This window comes from Gavialis gangeticus, unplaced genomic scaffold, assembly GCF_001723915.1.
Source record: "Gavialis gangeticus isolate Ggan-Ray unplaced genomic scaffold, GavGan_comp1, whole genome shotgun sequence".
Taxonomy (NCBI): domain Eukaryota; kingdom Metazoa; phylum Chordata; order Crocodylia; family Gavialidae; genus Gavialis; species Gavialis gangeticus.
In genome coordinates, this window is record NW_017728995.1 from 51672254 (window position 1) to 51690637 (window position 18384).

Genomic DNA, 18384 nt, shown 5'->3' on the forward strand with positions numbered 1-18384 from the left:
GGGGTTGGGGGGGGGGGGGGGGGGGGGGAGAATGTGGCCAGGCCCTGGCCAGACTTTCTCATTAGGGATGGTTTCCCTCCTCCCCCCCTCCCCCTACTGTTGATAACAGAGCATTTAGTAACACAGCAGGGAGTTACACAGGGAGTTGTTTAGCATTTATCAGCCCATCAAATGAAAAGCTTTAGCATTAGTTCAGGCTCTTCTTAAACAACATTTTTCCAAGGAAGGAACAGAGGGACATTACCAGCTATGTGTTAATGAGCTCCAAAAAGCCTTAAGCCCAACGCTGTTCTGTCTACCTTTGTCATGTCTTCCACAGCATGGATGTAACCAGCATGTGATATGCTAGCTAATGCTGAGAGGTGTCTGTGTAATGCAGAGGGAGGGGGAATCTTTGCTTGAGCAGGGGGTGGGAAGGGGAAGGGGGGGAGCAGAAGGAAGCCAGGAATATGCCACTGTATCTGCAATCTCTGCAGGAGATCCAGCCAGGGAGCAGGGGGGCAGGGTCAGCCCTGCTGGGCTGGAGCAGAGAGCAGAGCCCCGCCCAGGGTTGCAAAGCATCTGGGATGCTGGGGGACTCTGGTTTAACTTAAACCAGGAAGGGGTCTGGGACAAACATTGCATAAACGGTTTGACCCAAATCAATTAAGTCTGATACTACATCCAACCAGGTTTATCTCAAAATGGTTCCAGCAATTTTCAAATTGATTTATGTGCACTGAATGTCTGTTTTGTTCAAGGCTTAAACCAGTTTCTGATCACTTAAACCAGTTTGTGTAATGTGTGCCCCTAGCCCTTAGCACATATAATTCCCATTGGATTCAGTACTATTTGCATGAAAAAAATTATGAATATTCCCCTTTCAGAGGTTCACTGCTGAGCACCCAAAATACACACCCAGAGCTAGGTGTCAGTGCCTGTAATTCAAAAAATAAGGCTCTGTCAGGAAAGCCCACTGGAGCATTTCATTCTGAAAAAGATACTGGAGTGGGGTAGGTAGAAGCTTTACTGTTTGGTAGGCAGAAATTCACATAATCATTTAAGACAGAATAGAGCTACTGCCTTTTAAAATTAAAACAAGTGCATTTAAAAATAGAGGGTCAGATTCTGATATTGTTACTCTTGTTGAAGTCCGTGGGACTTCTCAGAGAGTCTGGTGCTGTTCACCTTAGAGTTGGCTGATATTCATTTATTTTTAGAAACCTTTGAAAACCCATGTGAATCCTATTCATGCTGTGAGGTTAACTTAATGTTATTTTTAGAAAATCAAATGCAAAGTATTATTACAAGGTATAGATGCAAAGAAAAGTCTTTGTAAATGCATTTCTTTTTCCTTCCAATTACTCGATTTGATTTGATTTGATTTTTTTTGTTTGTTTGTTTGTTTTGCTTTCCCAAAGGAATTTTTCTGTTTTGTTCCTCAATATATTTTTAAAAGTAATTAATAGTGGAGCAGGCTTTTAGCATCTATGCTGGAAGGTAAAACCCTTAATCACAGTAACATCATTAGTGATTTCAAGCATTTAATTTTGATGCTTGACAGCATTTTAGAGTGCATAGCCATTGATAAGAACAAATAAGTGATGTTGTCTTCAGTTGAGGATTAGAAAAAAGCATGAAAAATCCTAAGCTTGAAGTAATTAAATTTAAATACATTATTTGAATTTAGCTGAGATAATGTATAAACTGTGGGTATATTTTTCAATCAGTGAAAGACCCCTTGAGTAAACAAGATCCATTTAAATTCAGATCCTAGGGCGTAGAAAGTAAACCCTGCTATGGTTAAGAAGGCTTCTTCACTGAAAGAAGAAGTTGTATGTCTGTGACATCCATCTATGACACAGTTGTATGTCTGTGACATCCAACTACTCAAGTTTCTTAGTTTCATTAAGAACTGTTTTCACTTCTGACGTCCTAGAGGCTGGAGACTTTTCATTGCATCTGTTTATTTCCTATTGTTTTTCCCCCCTTCATCTAATTTGAACCAGTAATGAAATGCTGTCACTCTGCCACTGCTATCCTTTCAAGTGCCCTAGAAGTATTATAATTCTGTGTTTGTTGGCCCTGGGAAATGGTTTTATGGCATTTGGGTGAAGTTTCTGTAGTGCATCTGTTCTGTCATTCTTCATAGGCCACAAGCACAGAACTGCAGCAATAAAACTATTAGTAGGTGTTTAATGGTAGGTTATTGAGGAAGTAGATAAAAGGAAATTGCTTTATTCACATCAGTAGGGAGTGAAGTTTTTAAGGGAGATTAACTGGTGAGCTTTGAACTGAGGAAAATTATACTTAGCCCTTTTGCAAAAGGGAAGCCCTTTTATTTTTGACCAAAGTATCTCCAGACAATTCTTCACTGTGAAATATAATTGTTTGGTAAAATTTCCCTATGGTACATAACATTCTGCTATATGTGCATACACACATACACTTTTATACATCTCTGATGTATGTGCATGACTGTTACAAGAAACAACATCTTTGAAAGAGTTTCAGCTCTTTCAACCATGTACTTTAGACATTATTCACTGGACAATTCCTGCCATTGCTGAAGATCTCACTGCTGTCAGGCATCTCTTCCAGTTCTGCCAGACTTCCTTTTTAGAAACCAAGTCCAGAATATAGCTGTACTCGTCAGAAATCTTAACAAAGAAAAACACTCCTAGGCATATAATTTGTGATCAGTCAATTTAGTTGGATTGAAAATGCCTGGATTCTGGAATTTTTAGTAAATATCTAGTCTCTTATTAGCAGACAAGAAAGTAGTCTCAGAAAAGAAACTGTTTTTTCACTGATGTTCGAATGAACTCAAGTCATCATGCTTTTGTTTTCCAATATAGTTATCTGAAAAACTTCACTATCGAAATTTAGATGTCCCCAGTATATATTGCTCATATGAATCTCCAGTTATCTGAGTAAAATCCATGTACATCACTCAGTTTTAGTGCATTCCTATCATCTCATTAGCAAAATAAATGGAGAGAAAATAGCATGAAATTTTAAAAAGCACAGCACTGGAATGTCATTCCACTCCACAGACCATTATCTTATTTGCATTACTGCTCTTTGTGTGTCACTTTCATTTTTTTAATAAATCAGTGGGAATAAATCTCCTAAAAAGCATCTAAATGAAGAAAAATGAGTGTAAAGGTAAGCAGGAATAAAGAGAAGTACAAAATGAGTAACAACGAAGAAAATGCCACACTCTTCTGACTTGTTCTCTATAGCTACTTCCCCCCTTCACATATTTCAGTAAAATTATATCATATATCCCAGTTTCCCATTACTGGTTTTGTCAAGTTGCTTTTCGGGCCTGGTATAAGAGGTTTTACTACATTATGAAAATTTATTCTGTTTAAACATGCCTTATGAAGAGTCTGTTATAGTTACATTTATGGCCTTCATTTCTATAACCTCAGAATCTTTAATATATTTCACCACCCCACAAGCCTGTGAAGCATTTTACAGATGAATAGCTGAAAAGCAGAGGCCTAGACTCAAGGGCTAGGGACAGACATTGCACATAAACTTGTTTAAACCTGTAACAGAACAGATATTCAGCACACATAAACCAGTTTGAAAATGGCTGAAACCAGTTTGAGATAAACCTAGCAAATGTAGTATCAGACTTAACTGATTTGGATCAAACTGGTTTATACAATGTCTGTCCCAGACCCCTTGCTGCTCTAAGATAAACCAGACACCCCCAGCATCCTGACATGCTCTCTGGGCTGGGCAGAGCTCTCTGCTCCACAGCAGGGCTGCCCCCTCCCCTCTGTTCCCTGGCTGCAGAGCGTTTGCCTGGCTTCTCTCTGCTAAACAGGGATTATTCCCCGCTCTCCCCTGCCTTATGCAGACACCTCAGCATTAGCTAGCAGACCACATGCTGGGTACAGTCTGTGCTCTGGGAGAGGACAGAAGCGGACAGGCTTTTTGAGCTAATCAACAGGTAGCTTAACATCCTTCCTTGGAAGAAGAGCTCCATTAGTTAATGGAGAGAGACTTTGTTTTCTTAATGAGTTGATAAACACTGATTTATAGGTGATAAACATTCTCTCCTGGGCAATTCAGGAGGGGAGGAATAATCAGTGTCCTGCTGGGGTCTGGGCATGCCCCCTTCAGCTCTGCTCTGTGGAAGCAAAGGGAGGGCTGATCTAGCTCCCCCTGGCTTGTAGCGTGAGCCACTGGACGCACGTGCCTGCATTTCTGGGATGTCTGTCGGGGTTACAAACTGATTTAGCCTAGCCACGTTAGACTAAGCTGCGAAGATTGAATCAAGTCAGACTTGGGCCTTTTTGAATGTCTGTCCCTAGCCAAGGTCACACAGGATGTCTGTGGCTGAACAGAGAGTTTGAACACAGGTTTTCCTTTTGCAAGGACCCTTCCTTGAAGTTAAGCTGACAAGAACATGATGCAGTTCTTCCCTTAAAATGCCTTGGAAGTGTTTGTTTTGGCTTGACAGCAACTCTCTCCTTTCATCTTCCAATATTAAGTGGTGTTATTGCTCTAGCTCTTACAACTCGCCTTGTGTATTCCCTTATTGGGACCACTATATATTTTCTTGGGACTGATTCTGCTTATCTCAGGATGTAATCAGGTTTTTGTGATGTGATGTGATGTGATGCTGAACAGTTTCTCCTGTTTGAGTCATGGGCACATCACATCCATTTGTTGAAGATGGACTGGATGATGAGCCAAACACCTGCTTCCTCCAAAAGGACCATTACCAGCCCTAACTCTTTACAGGCCAAATGGTGGATCCTGCAAAAAAAAACAACCCAGAAAATCGCCAAACCTCTAAGTAGAAATGAGTTGTTTGCAGATGAGCTGAGAGGTTCTTGAAGGGGGAAGTATACTGTACAAGTATAGTAATCCTGATGACTAGTGAACATGCCTTTTCACAGGGAGAAAGGTAATTGTCCAGTGGATCCATAGAGATATGCATACATCAACCCTATCCCAAACTATATTTCACTTGCTCACAGTTCTGTATTACCTAGGGAGTTATAGAGCCCATGGACACATTCTTTCATCCTATCCTAACCCCATTCTATAGTGCTCGGGGTCTTCTACACATGATGAGGAAGGACACAGTATGCCTCCATAAAAAGCCAGAAGCAGCTCTGGAAAGGCAGATCACTTCCCTCGTTCTGCAAACTAGTATGATTTCCATGCACCAAAATGATAAAAACATTTGCTATCAAATTATTATACTCTATAACAGAGGTGCCAAAGATGCAGCCCCCAGAACTATGTCATCTGGCTCAGGACTCCACACAGGTCCAAAAATCTGGCAGTGGAATTGGTATTAATTGCCAAGTCGCCAAAGATGTAGCAATTAACAGTGCCACTACCTGTTCTGCCGCCAGATTTCTAGATCTGTGGGGAGTCATCTGGATCTGGAGCCATGTCATCTGGTTCACAGTGTTGCCTGTGGGTCAGAAATATGGCAGGTGGATGAACCACATCAGTTAGCACTGTAGCTTCCAAATTTCCAACCCTCCGGGCCAGATGCATAACTCTGTGCTCTGAACCTGGACTGGCCCACAGGCCCAGATGAGTTTAACACCTCTGTTCTATATCATATGAAAGCATGGATTAAGGGTGAAGTGGAAATAAAGTGACAACATGGATAACAATTTGAAAGACTGGAGACAAAAAAAGAGAAATGAGTGATGTGCCTTTTAGTTCCATTCGTAGAAATTAAAGATGGAAATAGAAATCTGTTCCATCCCTTGACTAGCTCAATGTTGTTGTCTTTGGTGTGTTGAATCCATTAGAATGAATGTACATTTTGTTAGATAAATTACAGACAAGCAAGAAATTATTTAAGCTATAGCTACTGAGCTTCCTAGGAAAAAAGTGTATGCATTCCTATGCTGTGAACAGTCATTTAACTACAGACCCCTATCATTTGTGTGAGTAGTGGCACAGAAATATCTGTTCCAAAGTCTTACAATCAAATACAGAAAAGTTTTTTCAATTGAAGTGTTCAGATTTTAAATCCTGGAGAGATTTGTCTTCAACTGGACTTTAACTGATAAAATGGGCCATCAAAATACAATATCACTGAGCCAGTGGTCCAACTACCACTGCTTCTTATTTGTTTCTCAGTCTTGTGCAGTAACAGTGTGGCTTCTTGTGTATAAATGAGAGAACAAGGGGATGTGTGTGTATGTGTATGGACTCAGAAATGCTGTAATTAGAGTTGGGATTTTGATAGAGTTTCCTCCAGCAGCAGAATCGTTGTAAAAAGCATGAAACTGCTTCACGTCTTTGATCTAGTTCAGTGGAAATCAGCTGAAGAAAATTCTTAACGACAGAAATGAACTGGTCATCACCCTTGTTTTTCAAGCAAGCAAGAGCATTGGGGGCTGGGGTGGCATGCTAAGGCACAGAGTTGACAACCCAGAGGTTGCAAGTTCACAGCTTGGCCTATCAGATTCCAATGAATCTGTGAATTCTGCTAAATACCCTGTCAAGGACAGAAAAAAGGAAAGGAATTACAGAGCCCAAAACACTGTTGTGTATTTCCATACAGCACTTCACTACTCAGTGAGGGGAAAGACCTCTTTAAGTTCTAATATCCATAACTGAAGAAATGAAATGGATAATAGGAAGAGGAGAAAGGAAGGAAACCATAAAGTAAACTTTCTGTGATAGCTGAGATCAGGCCAAAGTAAGTGACAGATTGTCTGGGAAAGAACTTCTTGCTTGCCCTGTGTGGCACAGATTCACTAAACAAGTTTTTCTCTGGTTCCATTATCTGTGATGTGCGGGGGGGGAGAGACGTGTGCCATGAACCTGATTTTTCATTTTATTAGCTTAACAGCAATCTTAATGCAGAGGGAAGTGAGAAAGATCTACCCTCAGTTGAAGAACTACAGGGTTATCAAGCAGAAGTGCTATATTAACAATCCTGGTTATGTCACATATATATAACTTGATGGAACACACCTAGATCCTCCTTATTGGTCTGTGTTTATAGTCTCCTCTGTCATCCAGGATCTGCCTATGTACGTGAGACGAAATGCAAGAGAGGCAGACAGAAAGATGGGGTCAGAGGCATTTCTAACAGAGATGCCAAACTGTCAAATAATAAATTAGGAAGAAGCTCCCCAATGACTTCACTTCAGCAGGGAGACTCCCTTTTGTGACTATGTGTGGTATCTCCTGGTTATTTTCTCTCCCATCAGAGCTGTCTGATATGGTCAAATAGTTTCGAGGCTTTTGCATTCAATTTTCCCTTCACTTATTGTGGCTGTTTTATTTATCTGACTTTCTCTGTCGTTTTCAGGGGTACACATTATGTCCTTCTTTCTCTTTGGAACACTTTCATATTCACTTTTGGCCACTTGATCCCAGAGTTGGAGTGGGGGGGAGAGGGTAAGGAGAAAGAAAAAAGAAAATTCTATAGCTTCAGGGACAAAAAAAAAAAAGAAGTACATTCAATTTAGAAAGACCTCTAATCTCTCGTTATACAGAACAGCTTTGTTAGATAAGATTAAAAATTTCATGAATGTCCCTTTTTATCCCCAGAGACCCCACAATTTGTACTAGCTATTGTCAGCAGCGGCAGGGCTTGATAACAGCTGGCTAGAGACATGACCACACAACAACACAACAGTAAGAACTAGGCAGCCGGGTTCATAAATCTTTAAAAAACCTATTCCCTCAGCAGAGCCATGAATATCTCATTGTCACAACCAAAGGGAGAATGCATTGTCTTCTAGCCAGCCCAAAACTGAACTTCAGCACTATCAAGCGCCCCAGTAGGAAACACTGGGTGCACATTGAGATGCTTTCTGTTGATTTCACTACCTTTTTTTTGTTGTTGCCTTAATTTATTGTACATGGATGTGGGTTTTTTTTTTTAATATGCTTTGGATTTTCCAAAAATCTGTAGGTTTTCCTTCCCTTTTAAATAAAGCATACAGTATTGTAATCCATCTTATTTAGTTATGTTTATATAGTTCCAGTTATGATAGAAGGGTATTTTTAAGCCCACAGTGGACCAGTTTTTGATGTTAGGTAGCACATTCCTTAATAGATAGTCTCACCAAAGTGAGAACTGGACCTTCTGGGAGTAAACCTGATTTCAAAGGGACTGCTTAGGAACAAAGCAAATGAATTAGCATGACAAAACCTGGTCCAAGTTCTTGAGATGCAAGCATGCCAGATTTCATTAATTTGGGCCAAATTCAAATGTTGGGTGTAGTTCTGCACCCTGGCTCCCTCCCCAGCAGTAGGATAAGTGTCTCAGCTTCAGGGGAAGCAGAATCAGCCCCAAGAAAATAAATATATAGTGGTCCCATAAGGGAATACGCAAGGTGAGTTGTAAGAGGTAGCGCTATAACTCCACTTAATATTAGAAGATGAAAGGAGGGAGTTGCTGTCGAGCCAAAACTAACACTTCCAAGACCTTATGCATATTGTGTTCTACAAAGGTCAGAAATGAGCCCAGATATGCGGGTTTGGCTGCAGGCATTCTGTAACATCAGAATATTTGGACCCTGTGTTGTTACCTCAGAGGCTTCCATTTTAGTGGAGCCAAATCCAAGAACAGGTTTGTTACAGTAGAATAAAACCTCATTGTGCTATACAAAATAACAAAAATGCCTTATGTGTGCGCATATATGCACACATCCAAGTTTGTTTTCCAAAGAAATTTAATTCCTGGAAGTACTCGTGAATCACAAAGCCTATTGATTATGAAAGCTACAATTAAAATACATGGACCTCATTTAAAAATAAGATATGGCTAATATTTAATTTTGTTTTCTTTCTTGGCAGCTCCGTCTCCAATTGCTTTGATACAAGCTAAGGAAATAACAAGGCATAGTGTTGCATTGGCGTGGCTGGAACCTGACAGGCCAAATGGAGTCATTTTGGAATATGAGGTCAAATATTATGAGAAGGTATTATTCAAAAAGGACAAATGAGGTTTTTTTTTTCCATTAGTTATTTGCCATATAGGATCCCATTATCAGGTCCAAATGAGTTTAGTTTTGTAATCATATCCAATTAGAGATTTTATATACTTGAACAGTTGTACTAAATAATAGCCTACATTCTACCCTAGCTGTATATTGGGGTGTGGGTTCTTTCTTCCTAGGAACAAAACTTTTACAGCCAGCATATTTATAATGAGAATAAATATAGCAGAGAAGTAGTGAGACATTAGCCTTACAACAAAGATAGAAGTGTAATAATGAAGTATATAACACTGTAATAATAAGATCTGTTTAAGTTGATAGCTTCTGCTTAGAGTGATGGTGTGGGTTGAAAGCTTTTAATAGAAAATAAGAAAAGGAAAATTACATTCTTCATCCTCTCCAAGTTACAGGGAGATGTTATTTCGACAAATAACTTGTCTCTCCTCAAGTACAAAGCTATGAAAAGAGCCATTTGCTTTCAAGGTTGTCTGCAAAATGAACAATTACTTTCTCTCTCTCTCTCTAATCTCTTATTTGCCTCCTTCATAAAGCCAGAAAAAAGCAACCGATTTTCATTTAAACTGGTTTGCACTTTCTGACAAAATTTTCAGCCAGAAAATAAGAATAGACTTTTAAGACAAGGAATTTCTGGCAGATGTGTCCCAAGGGTTTCTTGGATAGGTAGCTACTGGTTGGTTGGAAAAAGAGAGAAAGACAATAAAATGTTATTTGTTCATCAGTAGGCTTGTGAGATCATAGAGCTAACTACTTTTCAAAGTATTTCACTATTAAATTTAAATTTCTTAAATAATCACTGATACCTAAACACCAGATCTACATCTTTACTATCTTTTGTGGCTTTCCCCAAAATCTCTTTCAAAACCCAGTACTAATTAAGCATAACAACAAAAACTGTACAAGGATATTTTAAAGTTCCATTGCCATAAGGTGTCTCCTCAAAATAGATGCAACAGTAAATCAGGGATCCAGGATTCATTATGCAGTGAGGCATTTTGTGTGTTTTGTTGCTGTTAGGACCAAAATGAGCGCAGCTATCGCATTGTGAAAACAGCTACTAGGAACACAGACATCAAAGGCCTGAACCCTTTGACTTCATATGTGTTCCATGTTCGGGCCAGGACAGCAGCAGGATATGGGGACTTCAGCGGACCATTTGAATTCACCACTAATACAGGTAATAACATGGCCACTGTTGACAGAAGGCTGTCAGGACACACAATCCTCTCTCCCCCTCTCTCTCTTTCTCTCTCGTCATTTTTTTTCCAAAAGACTGAATTTGATTGAGCTGCTTCCTGAAGTTGCACTTCTTTCACTTCTGTGAATTGAACATCTGTATTGAGAATTTGAACAGCAATGCCACTTAAAAACATGGCTGTTGACTGCCATTTTTACTGTTGCTTGTAAAGAATGCTCTTTAATTCTGACTTGATAAACTTGATAGCTACTTGGATATGGTGCATACTTGCATACAAGATGCTTACAAAATCTTAATGAAAAATTATTGATATCTGGGTACAGGTATACTCAATAAATACTCTGAGGCCTGTTTTTCCATTGACTTGAGAGGGATTTTTATCTCCAATGTCCTCAAAATATAAATCTCATCTAGAAGAGAATAAATCCCTAGTCTGGTTTTGTAAAGTATCAATATCAATTGGTGAGGATTTCCATGCATTTTTTTCCTTTTGCAGACAGGTATGTTTGGATTATTCCATCTGTGGGTAGGTTCTGTCGTCTTAAAGTCAAAGTAATATATCCATTGCCCACAAAAATATGACTGAAGCGATTGCTTCCCAAGACAGTACCAGAAGAGGATATGACTAGACCTGTTTCTTTAACTTCTGTCATACTAGTCTGGGTATATCAGTTCAAGTCATGTCATTCTTTGTTAACAACACTCAGGCGTGGCTTGAAAAACTTAAAATGTGCAATTCACCAGGAAGAAGGGAAGATGTTTTAAAACAGCTTGTTCTGTCTGTATCCATGAGGAAATAAGCATCTGGTTCATTTTTAAAATATTTAAGTGGGAAGCAAATCAGTGGGCAATAAAATAGTTGTTATGCCCTTTGACTGAGCATTGAGGGCCAAAGGAGTGGGAGTCCTTGTTCTGTAGGAGTCCAGGTTCCCCAAATCATCATTGAACATAATGCCTTTAACTAATTGGGGCCTTCCTTGAAAATTGTGTCAAATGAATACATAGTGAAGGCTGGAGAGTTGCTTTGTCTAATTCTCTAAACTGCCTAAGCAAATCGGGAAGAAACACTGAGTGCTACCCAGGATGATTTTCTACTGTAGGTGGCTGTCTCGTAGCTGCTTAACACTAATGAATATCTTTGCTGTTTCTAGTTCCTTCCCCCATCATTGGCGATGGTACCAATCCCACAGTTCTTCTGGTCTCGGTGGCTGGCAGTGTTGTTCTTGTAGTCATTCTCATTGCTGCCTTTGTCATCAGCAGGAGGTAAGAACTTAAGCTTCTCTCCCCCTCTCCTTCTTTCATGAGGAAGCTTTTTGTCTCCTCCAAACAAAGCTGAATTCTTTGATTAGCATCATAAACAGTGCATTTGCATTATAAGACCTCTCCCATGTAGCTTTGATCTTCTCAACATTAGTACCACAGCAGCATGTAATGTAATGGTAATAGTTCCAGCATTATTTGTCCTTCAGATGCAAAGCTGATTCCAATACCTGAGGTTGAGAAGCCAGCCAACTGAAGATCTATAGACATTGTAATCTAATGTTGAGTTTAATGGGTAGGGGGTCAGTGAATCTTCTCAGATTGGGGAAAAGGGCAGTGTAATGGTGAAGTAAACTGCAGGGGGAACCACAGAAGTTCTTGCTTATGATTTTTTGTTTAGCCCTCAGATTAGTTCTTCTGTTGTGGGGAGAAAAGACACTAAAAAAGAAGCAACAACTAGTTACTCCATGCTATGAGTATAGGGGGAGTAATGTAGCAGGAAACATAATCAAAGCAGTTCTGGCCCTATGTTTCAGGGAGCATTCCCATTTCAAAATAGATCAACCTGACTGTTTTCTCTCACTATTAACCTGCGAGAGAGCTGAAAGTACCATTGCCACAAATCAAAACAGGAGAAAGAATGCAAGCTGTGCCACTCTCCATAGTAGTGTTTGATTGCATAAGCCATAAATGGGCACAACTTCCTCTTCATTTACTCTTTCACTTTAAATCATCTTAGAAAAGAGCAGTTAAATCAGTGTGATTATAATATCTGGTAAGTAGTCATGCATTGTAATGGCTTTCTGTGGGTGTTGAGCTCAAAGCATCCGTGCTGGCAAGAAGAAAGAGGAAAAGAACATATGAAAATGTAATGCAGAGAGACAGGTTTATTAAAAGCTATTGCAACAAAAAATAGCATCACGGAGCTTGATGACTTAATCTCCTCTCTGCTTTTATTGATCATTTTATTATTTAAGGCAGGATTGATAGCAGGAAACACTGGATTTCTAATTATGAGTTGCCACCTTGGAGAATTGAGCCTGTCGAGTTGCTCTGACATGATTCCTTCCCCTCCTCCCCCAATAAAGAAAATGTCACTTCCCAAGGCTGATAAACACTGCTTGGTGATTGGCCCTCAATGGATCACTTTTTAGAAAATGAAATGTCAACCTCTTGCCCTCATATTGATTCTCTTTAGTATTGGCCATAAAGCTGTCAAAGGAAAGGCTGCCTGGAGCCAGGTAGCTGACAGACTCACTGGTGCTGGTGTGTACTCAGCCAATTCTTCTCCCCACTCAGTCTGTCTGTTTAGTTATCTCTGCATAGACGTGCTTAAATTGGACAAAGAGAAGATAAAGAGCAAGCTGATAGTGAAGAGGAAAGGCTGGCCTAAGTTAGGTGACAGTGGGTTCAAAGATGTCCCCAGCAGGCTTCAGAGAGGCTGTGGAAGGGGAAAGGCATAGCAAAATAAGTGAAATATTAAGACAGTAAAATCTATGGTGGTTTTTTTGCAGAAAGTTCTGTGAATACCAGTTGTGCACTGCCTGCCTCACTATGTAGATTCCAGTAACTAGAAATATCACTAAAAGAATTCAGTTTGTAATGGTGGGTGCCTTAATAAGACATCTGAGCTGTGATCCACACTAGAAATTGAATATTGGAACTGTTATTTTATAATTTGGATTAATTAATAAATAAGGTTATTTTTTGGTTTTTGTTTTGTTTGTGTGTGATTTTTGCCAGACTAGTACAAGCCAGTTTAGATGCCGGCAGACGATGTTCTTTGGGTACATCCAATATTTTTTATTAAACCAACTGAGATAGTTGGAAAAATTCTTCTTTGCAAGCTTTTGGGTACAAACACCCTTTGTCAGGCTGAGGAAGTGTCTGCAGTTGGTTTATCCTCTTCCTGGGTGGAATAGGAAAGAAGCTAGAGGCCAGTATGGATGCAAGAAAGCCAGTCAGTGAAGATGTAAATTGAGGTAGTCGGTGGGTGAGAGGGAGGGGTGGGGGGATGAATATAGATGGTAAATAGTAGAGAGGTTACCTGGGGAGTTGGATGTTAGGCAGGTTATAATGTGTCATAAATTCAATGTCTATATTTCATAGAATCATAGAAAGTTAGGGTTGGAAGGGACCTCAGGAGGTCATCTAGTCCAACCCCCTGCTCAAAGGAGGACCATCCCCAACTAGATCATCCCAGCCAAAGCTTAGTTTAGCCAGCTTTTGAAAACCACCAAGGATGGAGCTTCCACTACCCCTCTGGGTAACCTGTTCCAGTGTTTTACTATCCTCCTGGTGAGAAAATTCTTTCTAACATCTGACCTAAACTTCCCTTGCTGCAACTTGAGACCTTTGCTCCTTGTTCTGTTATTTGCTGCCACTGAGAACAGTCTATCAGTCAGCAGTTCACAAACTGTGGTACATGTACCACCAGTGGTATGCAGATAACTTGCGAGTGGTACACAGAAGGTTGAGGGGAGGGGTGGAGCATGCACACACGCAGACACCCAGTCCAGCCTGCTGCAGGCAGCCAGGAACACAGCCCGGCCATGTGTGCAGCAGTGCCTAACATGTAAGTGTGTTGGGGGGAAGGGACATGGGGGGAGAAAAGAGGGGGGCAGATTGAGGTCCCCAAGGTGAGGGGGAGGGAGTAGGGAGAGGCAAGGACAAGAGTGAATGGGGCCCTGAAGGGGGAGGTGGTGGGATGGTGGGAGCCCGAGGTAGCTCGTCTGGGGTGGGGGGAGTCCCACCACTGCGCACTGCCTCCTGGCTTTGTGTGTGAGGCGGGGGTGGGTTGCCATTGTCTCGTGGCTCTGCACGATGTCGTATGCCTTCCATGCACTGGCTGCCCAGTGGTGGAAGACACATAGCTCCTGAGGTGCAGCGTCCAGTGTGCAGCAGCAGCTGCTTCTGTCCTGTACATAAATCAAGGTGGGGAGGGCAGGTGGCCCCCATGCCTACCCCAGGTTGCCCACTATTGGGAGCCCTCATGTGCCTCTGGAAGGGGCCAGGTCACGCCAGGAAAGGCTGTGGCAAGTGGGGCGGGGGTGCCCAGTGGCACCCGAGGTACGGCCTGGCTGGGTCTGCACTGCTCCACAAGGTTAAGGCAGGATGCCAGCCTCCGGGGAACTTTTGGCTGCAGGCTTAGCCTCCCTGCACACTGGGCACAGTGCAAGCAGGGTGGAACTGCCCCCATTGCAAGGGCCTGGCCACGGGAGCTCCCAGGAATAGCTGCTCTCCTGATCGCCATGAGTTTTCAAAGATGATGGCCAATGGCTCTGTAATCAGCCAGCTCCCTCAGCACCCTCAGGTGCATCCCATCTGGCCCCATAGACTTGTATATTTCCAGCTTGTCTAAATAGTTCCTAACCTGTTCTTTCACCACTGAGGGCTGTTCACCTTCTCCCGAAACTTTGCTGCCCAGTGCAGTAGTCTGGGAGCTGACCTTGCCTGTGAAGACTGAGGCAAAAAATGGGATTGAGCACATCCGCCTTTCTGCATCCTCTGTCACTAGGTTGCCTCTCCCATTCAGTAAGGGACTTTCACTTTCCCTGATCCTCCTGTTGCTACCAACATACTTGTAGAAATCCTTCTTGTTCCCCTTCGTGTCCTTTGCGATCTGCAATTCCAATTGTGCTTTGGCCTTCCTGACTTCATGCCTGAGCAATACTCTTCTTCTGTTCTTCCCTAGTTATTTTCACTTCTTATAAGCTTCCTTTTTGTGATTTATTTTACTGAAGAGTTCCCTGCTAAACCAAACTGGTCTTCTGCCATACTTGCTAGTCCTCCTGCTCATTGGGATGGTTTACTTCTGCACTCACAGTAGGGGTTCTTTAAAACAGTGTTTCCCAACCAGTGTGCCATCATACATGAATAGGTGTGCAGCAGAATTTGGGGGAGCTACGCCCCCATGTCTGTCTGTCCGCAGCAGCAGCAGGCAGGGGGCATGGCTCCAGCCAGTGATTCAAGTGCCACGCCACCTTTCCCCTCCGTCTCTCCACGTCCGGCCACTTGCCATCCCCCTCCACATCTGGTGTGCCACAATGTGTTTTTTTAATTCATGTAAGCGTGCCGTGAGGTGGAAAAGGTTGGGAAATGCTGCTTTAAAGTACAGCCAGCTCTCCTGGATTCCTCTCCCCCTCAGTCTGGCTTCCCAGGGGATCCTACCCATGAATTGCCTGAGTGAGTCTAAGTCTGCTTTTTCTGTTTTTCATTTACTCCATTATTTTTTGTATCTACTGGGTTGATGAAGTGAAGTTCGTAGGCTCTTTTTTGAAAGGTGTTTTGTAAATTCGAGGGTTTGTCCTGTATATTACAGCTTTCTTGGTGTGTTTAGGGTGATTGCTAGTTCTGTGTAGATATGTGTGTTGGTCCATGGGTTTCTTGTATATGGTGGTCTGTATTTTACCATTCTGGATAGCAATTGTCATGTCTGAAAAGGAAATGTTGGTCGTGGAGTATTCAAGAAAGAGTCTGATGCAGGGGTGATCAATGTTGAATTTCTGATGGAACTCAATCAGAGATTGCAGGTTTTCAGTCCAAATTATGAAGATGTCATCGATATATCTTAAGTATAGCAAGGGCTTGATGGTGCAGTCTTTGAGGAATTCTTCTTGTGGGTGGCTCATAAAAAGGTTGCCAAACTGGGACCATTTTAGTTCCTATAGCAGTGCCCATGGTCTTGAGGAAGTGTAGGTTATTGAAAATAAAGCTGTTATGCGTGAAGGTGAAGTGTATAAGTTCAGTAATATCTTTGGGTCTGTACTCTGAGTTGTAATCTTGCTCTTGTAGCTATGTTAACACAGGGTTGGATGCCATCCTGGTGTGGGGTGTTGGTATATAAGCTGGTAACACCCATAGTGGTTAAGAGGGTGTTGCTGGGAAGGTGGTTTATGTTTTTAAGTTTTCATAGAAAGTCTGTTGTGTATGTCATTTATACCAGTAAAGGTTATTTTGTTTACCAAACCATCTGTACTAAGAGGGTTTGCCAGCATAGGTATGTGGGATCAGAAAATACATTTAAGGTCCCCACATTCGAAAACTGGATTATTATTGTCATGTGTCACTGAGTTCTTCATGTCCTTACTTCAGAATTTGGAAACCAGAATTCACCTGCTATGCTATTTGTTTGGTTTGGTTTGGTTTATTTGTTTTAAGGATCCCCCTGTCTGCTTCCCTACAGGCAGCTCAAAAACATTATTCTGTTCAGTCGCTACGAGAGTTTGTGTTAACATGAGAATTAATCCACTTAAATGTTAGCTTAAACTTGCTTAGATTAAAACATACAAATTCATAGAGCAGAGGGCAGATGGCATCTTGAGTCTTTCTAAACAGTGGTTCCTAAAAGCATGCTTCTGATTTTTAGATTATTTCAAAGATAGCTTTTAAAGAGTACCTGGGAAACACTTGTTGTGAATATTTTATTTTAAGAAGGGGTTGGACAAAGGAAAATGACATCTTTACAGTTCTACACATTTGGTTAAGTGTCATATAAAAAAATCTCCTGGCTATTAGATTGCTTTAGCTTCTGCTATCTGAATTTGGTTGAATAGGTTTGTTCACCTCCTGCTAATGAATTTTAGGACAGTATATTACCTCAGTTTTAGCCTTGTACTTATGCACTGCAGTCCATATTTAATCAGAGCTGCTCTACCCTTTAGTTCTTATTTTGTTCATGAATGGTAAAGATGGCAGAAGCACTGCAATGGCAGGGAGAGCAACACATGGAGTGCATGCTGTTTCACCACAATACCCACTAATATCCCCTTTTGTTGTTTGTGGTGCAGGCCTATGTGGAAAGCCTACCCATTCTTTATCTCCAAGTCCCACCTGTAGGCTTGCCTGCATCTCTGACCCCTGTAGTTCCTGAAAGCTTCTGTATTCTTTCTCTGAACACCACCCCTTTTTAATCACCACCAGCAAAATCCCTATAATTATGGAATTCAAATCTGTGACAAAGGTCTCCTGTCATTCAGGTGAGCTGTCTGAGAATGTCAGTTCATGCCTAGCTCTCCTCCCTATGGCTTAGTGACTGAATAATGAGCTTCCAGGGGTTTTTTTACAGGGACAATAGTAGACCAAAGAGTCCCGCCCCAAGCCAAGGGGAAAAGGTCAGCAGGTGACAAAGGTAGAAGTTGGAATTAGGTAGTTAGTTTGGAAGGTATTATTAAAAGTTAATAAGCTACAATTACATTGTTTGAACAGTAATCTTTTTGTTTCCTTTTACCTGCCATACATCCTGGGGTTTGGGGGGTGGGGGTATTGTTAAATTAAGATTTAGGGTTTTGGTTTTGGGTTTTTGTTTTTTTTTCAAATAAGATAAAAAGGATTTTTAAAAAATCTAAAAATAATTTTTAACACTCGCTGTTCATTTCTCACATCTGCATTTGAATATTAATTAAAATTGGTGAGAGGGGTCATGCATAACATTTAGAATATCTTCTCCTGAACAGGAAGCTGTATGGTAATGGTTTATTTAACTGAAAGCATTCTATACATGCTCAGTAATAGTGGTGCTGACTTGTCCCATTTTGCCAAAGATCACTTCCTGCTGTGCTCATGTAGATGCCAGGCCAAATGTTTTGCTGATGTAGATCCTATGTAGCTCCCATTAATTTGTAGAAGTTGGGGAATTAACAGTGGGCTTAGTTCAGTTCACACTAGCATGGCTCACCCCTGAGCAACTGAAAAACTGCTTAAATTGTCGCTTGCATTCAGGGTGCATTTTCTGTAGTTTGAAGTGATTTGATTTTAATTCACTTTAACCAGTAAAAAAAAGAAAAATGTTCCCAGACATTTGTCATCCTTGGTGCCTGAACACAATTCCCACTGATGTTACTGAGAGTTGTCCTGAATCAAGGACAGTGGTTGGCTCTTAATATAGCTTGAATTTCCACCCTCCTCCCTCTCCATTTTAGTTATTTAGCATATAGTACACACAAGAACCCACGTAAAAAAAAAAAAAAAAAAAAA

At 41.1% G+C, this 18384-nt stretch overlaps 1 protein-coding gene across 1 annotated transcript in view; it reads left to right on the top strand.

Annotated features, from left to right (window-relative positions):
• Positions 1–18384, top strand: part of EPHA4 (EPH receptor A4) — a 181035-nt gene that overhangs the window by 142351 nt on the left and 20300 nt on the right. The window contains exons 5-7 of the mRNA XM_019503659.1: positions 8791–8915; positions 9969–10128; positions 11301–11412. Of these exons, the coding sequence (XP_019359204.1) occupies positions 8791–8915; positions 9969–10128; positions 11301–11412 (397 nt within the window). The remainder of the gene's footprint in view (positions 1–8790; positions 8916–9968; positions 10129–11300; positions 11413–18384) is intronic.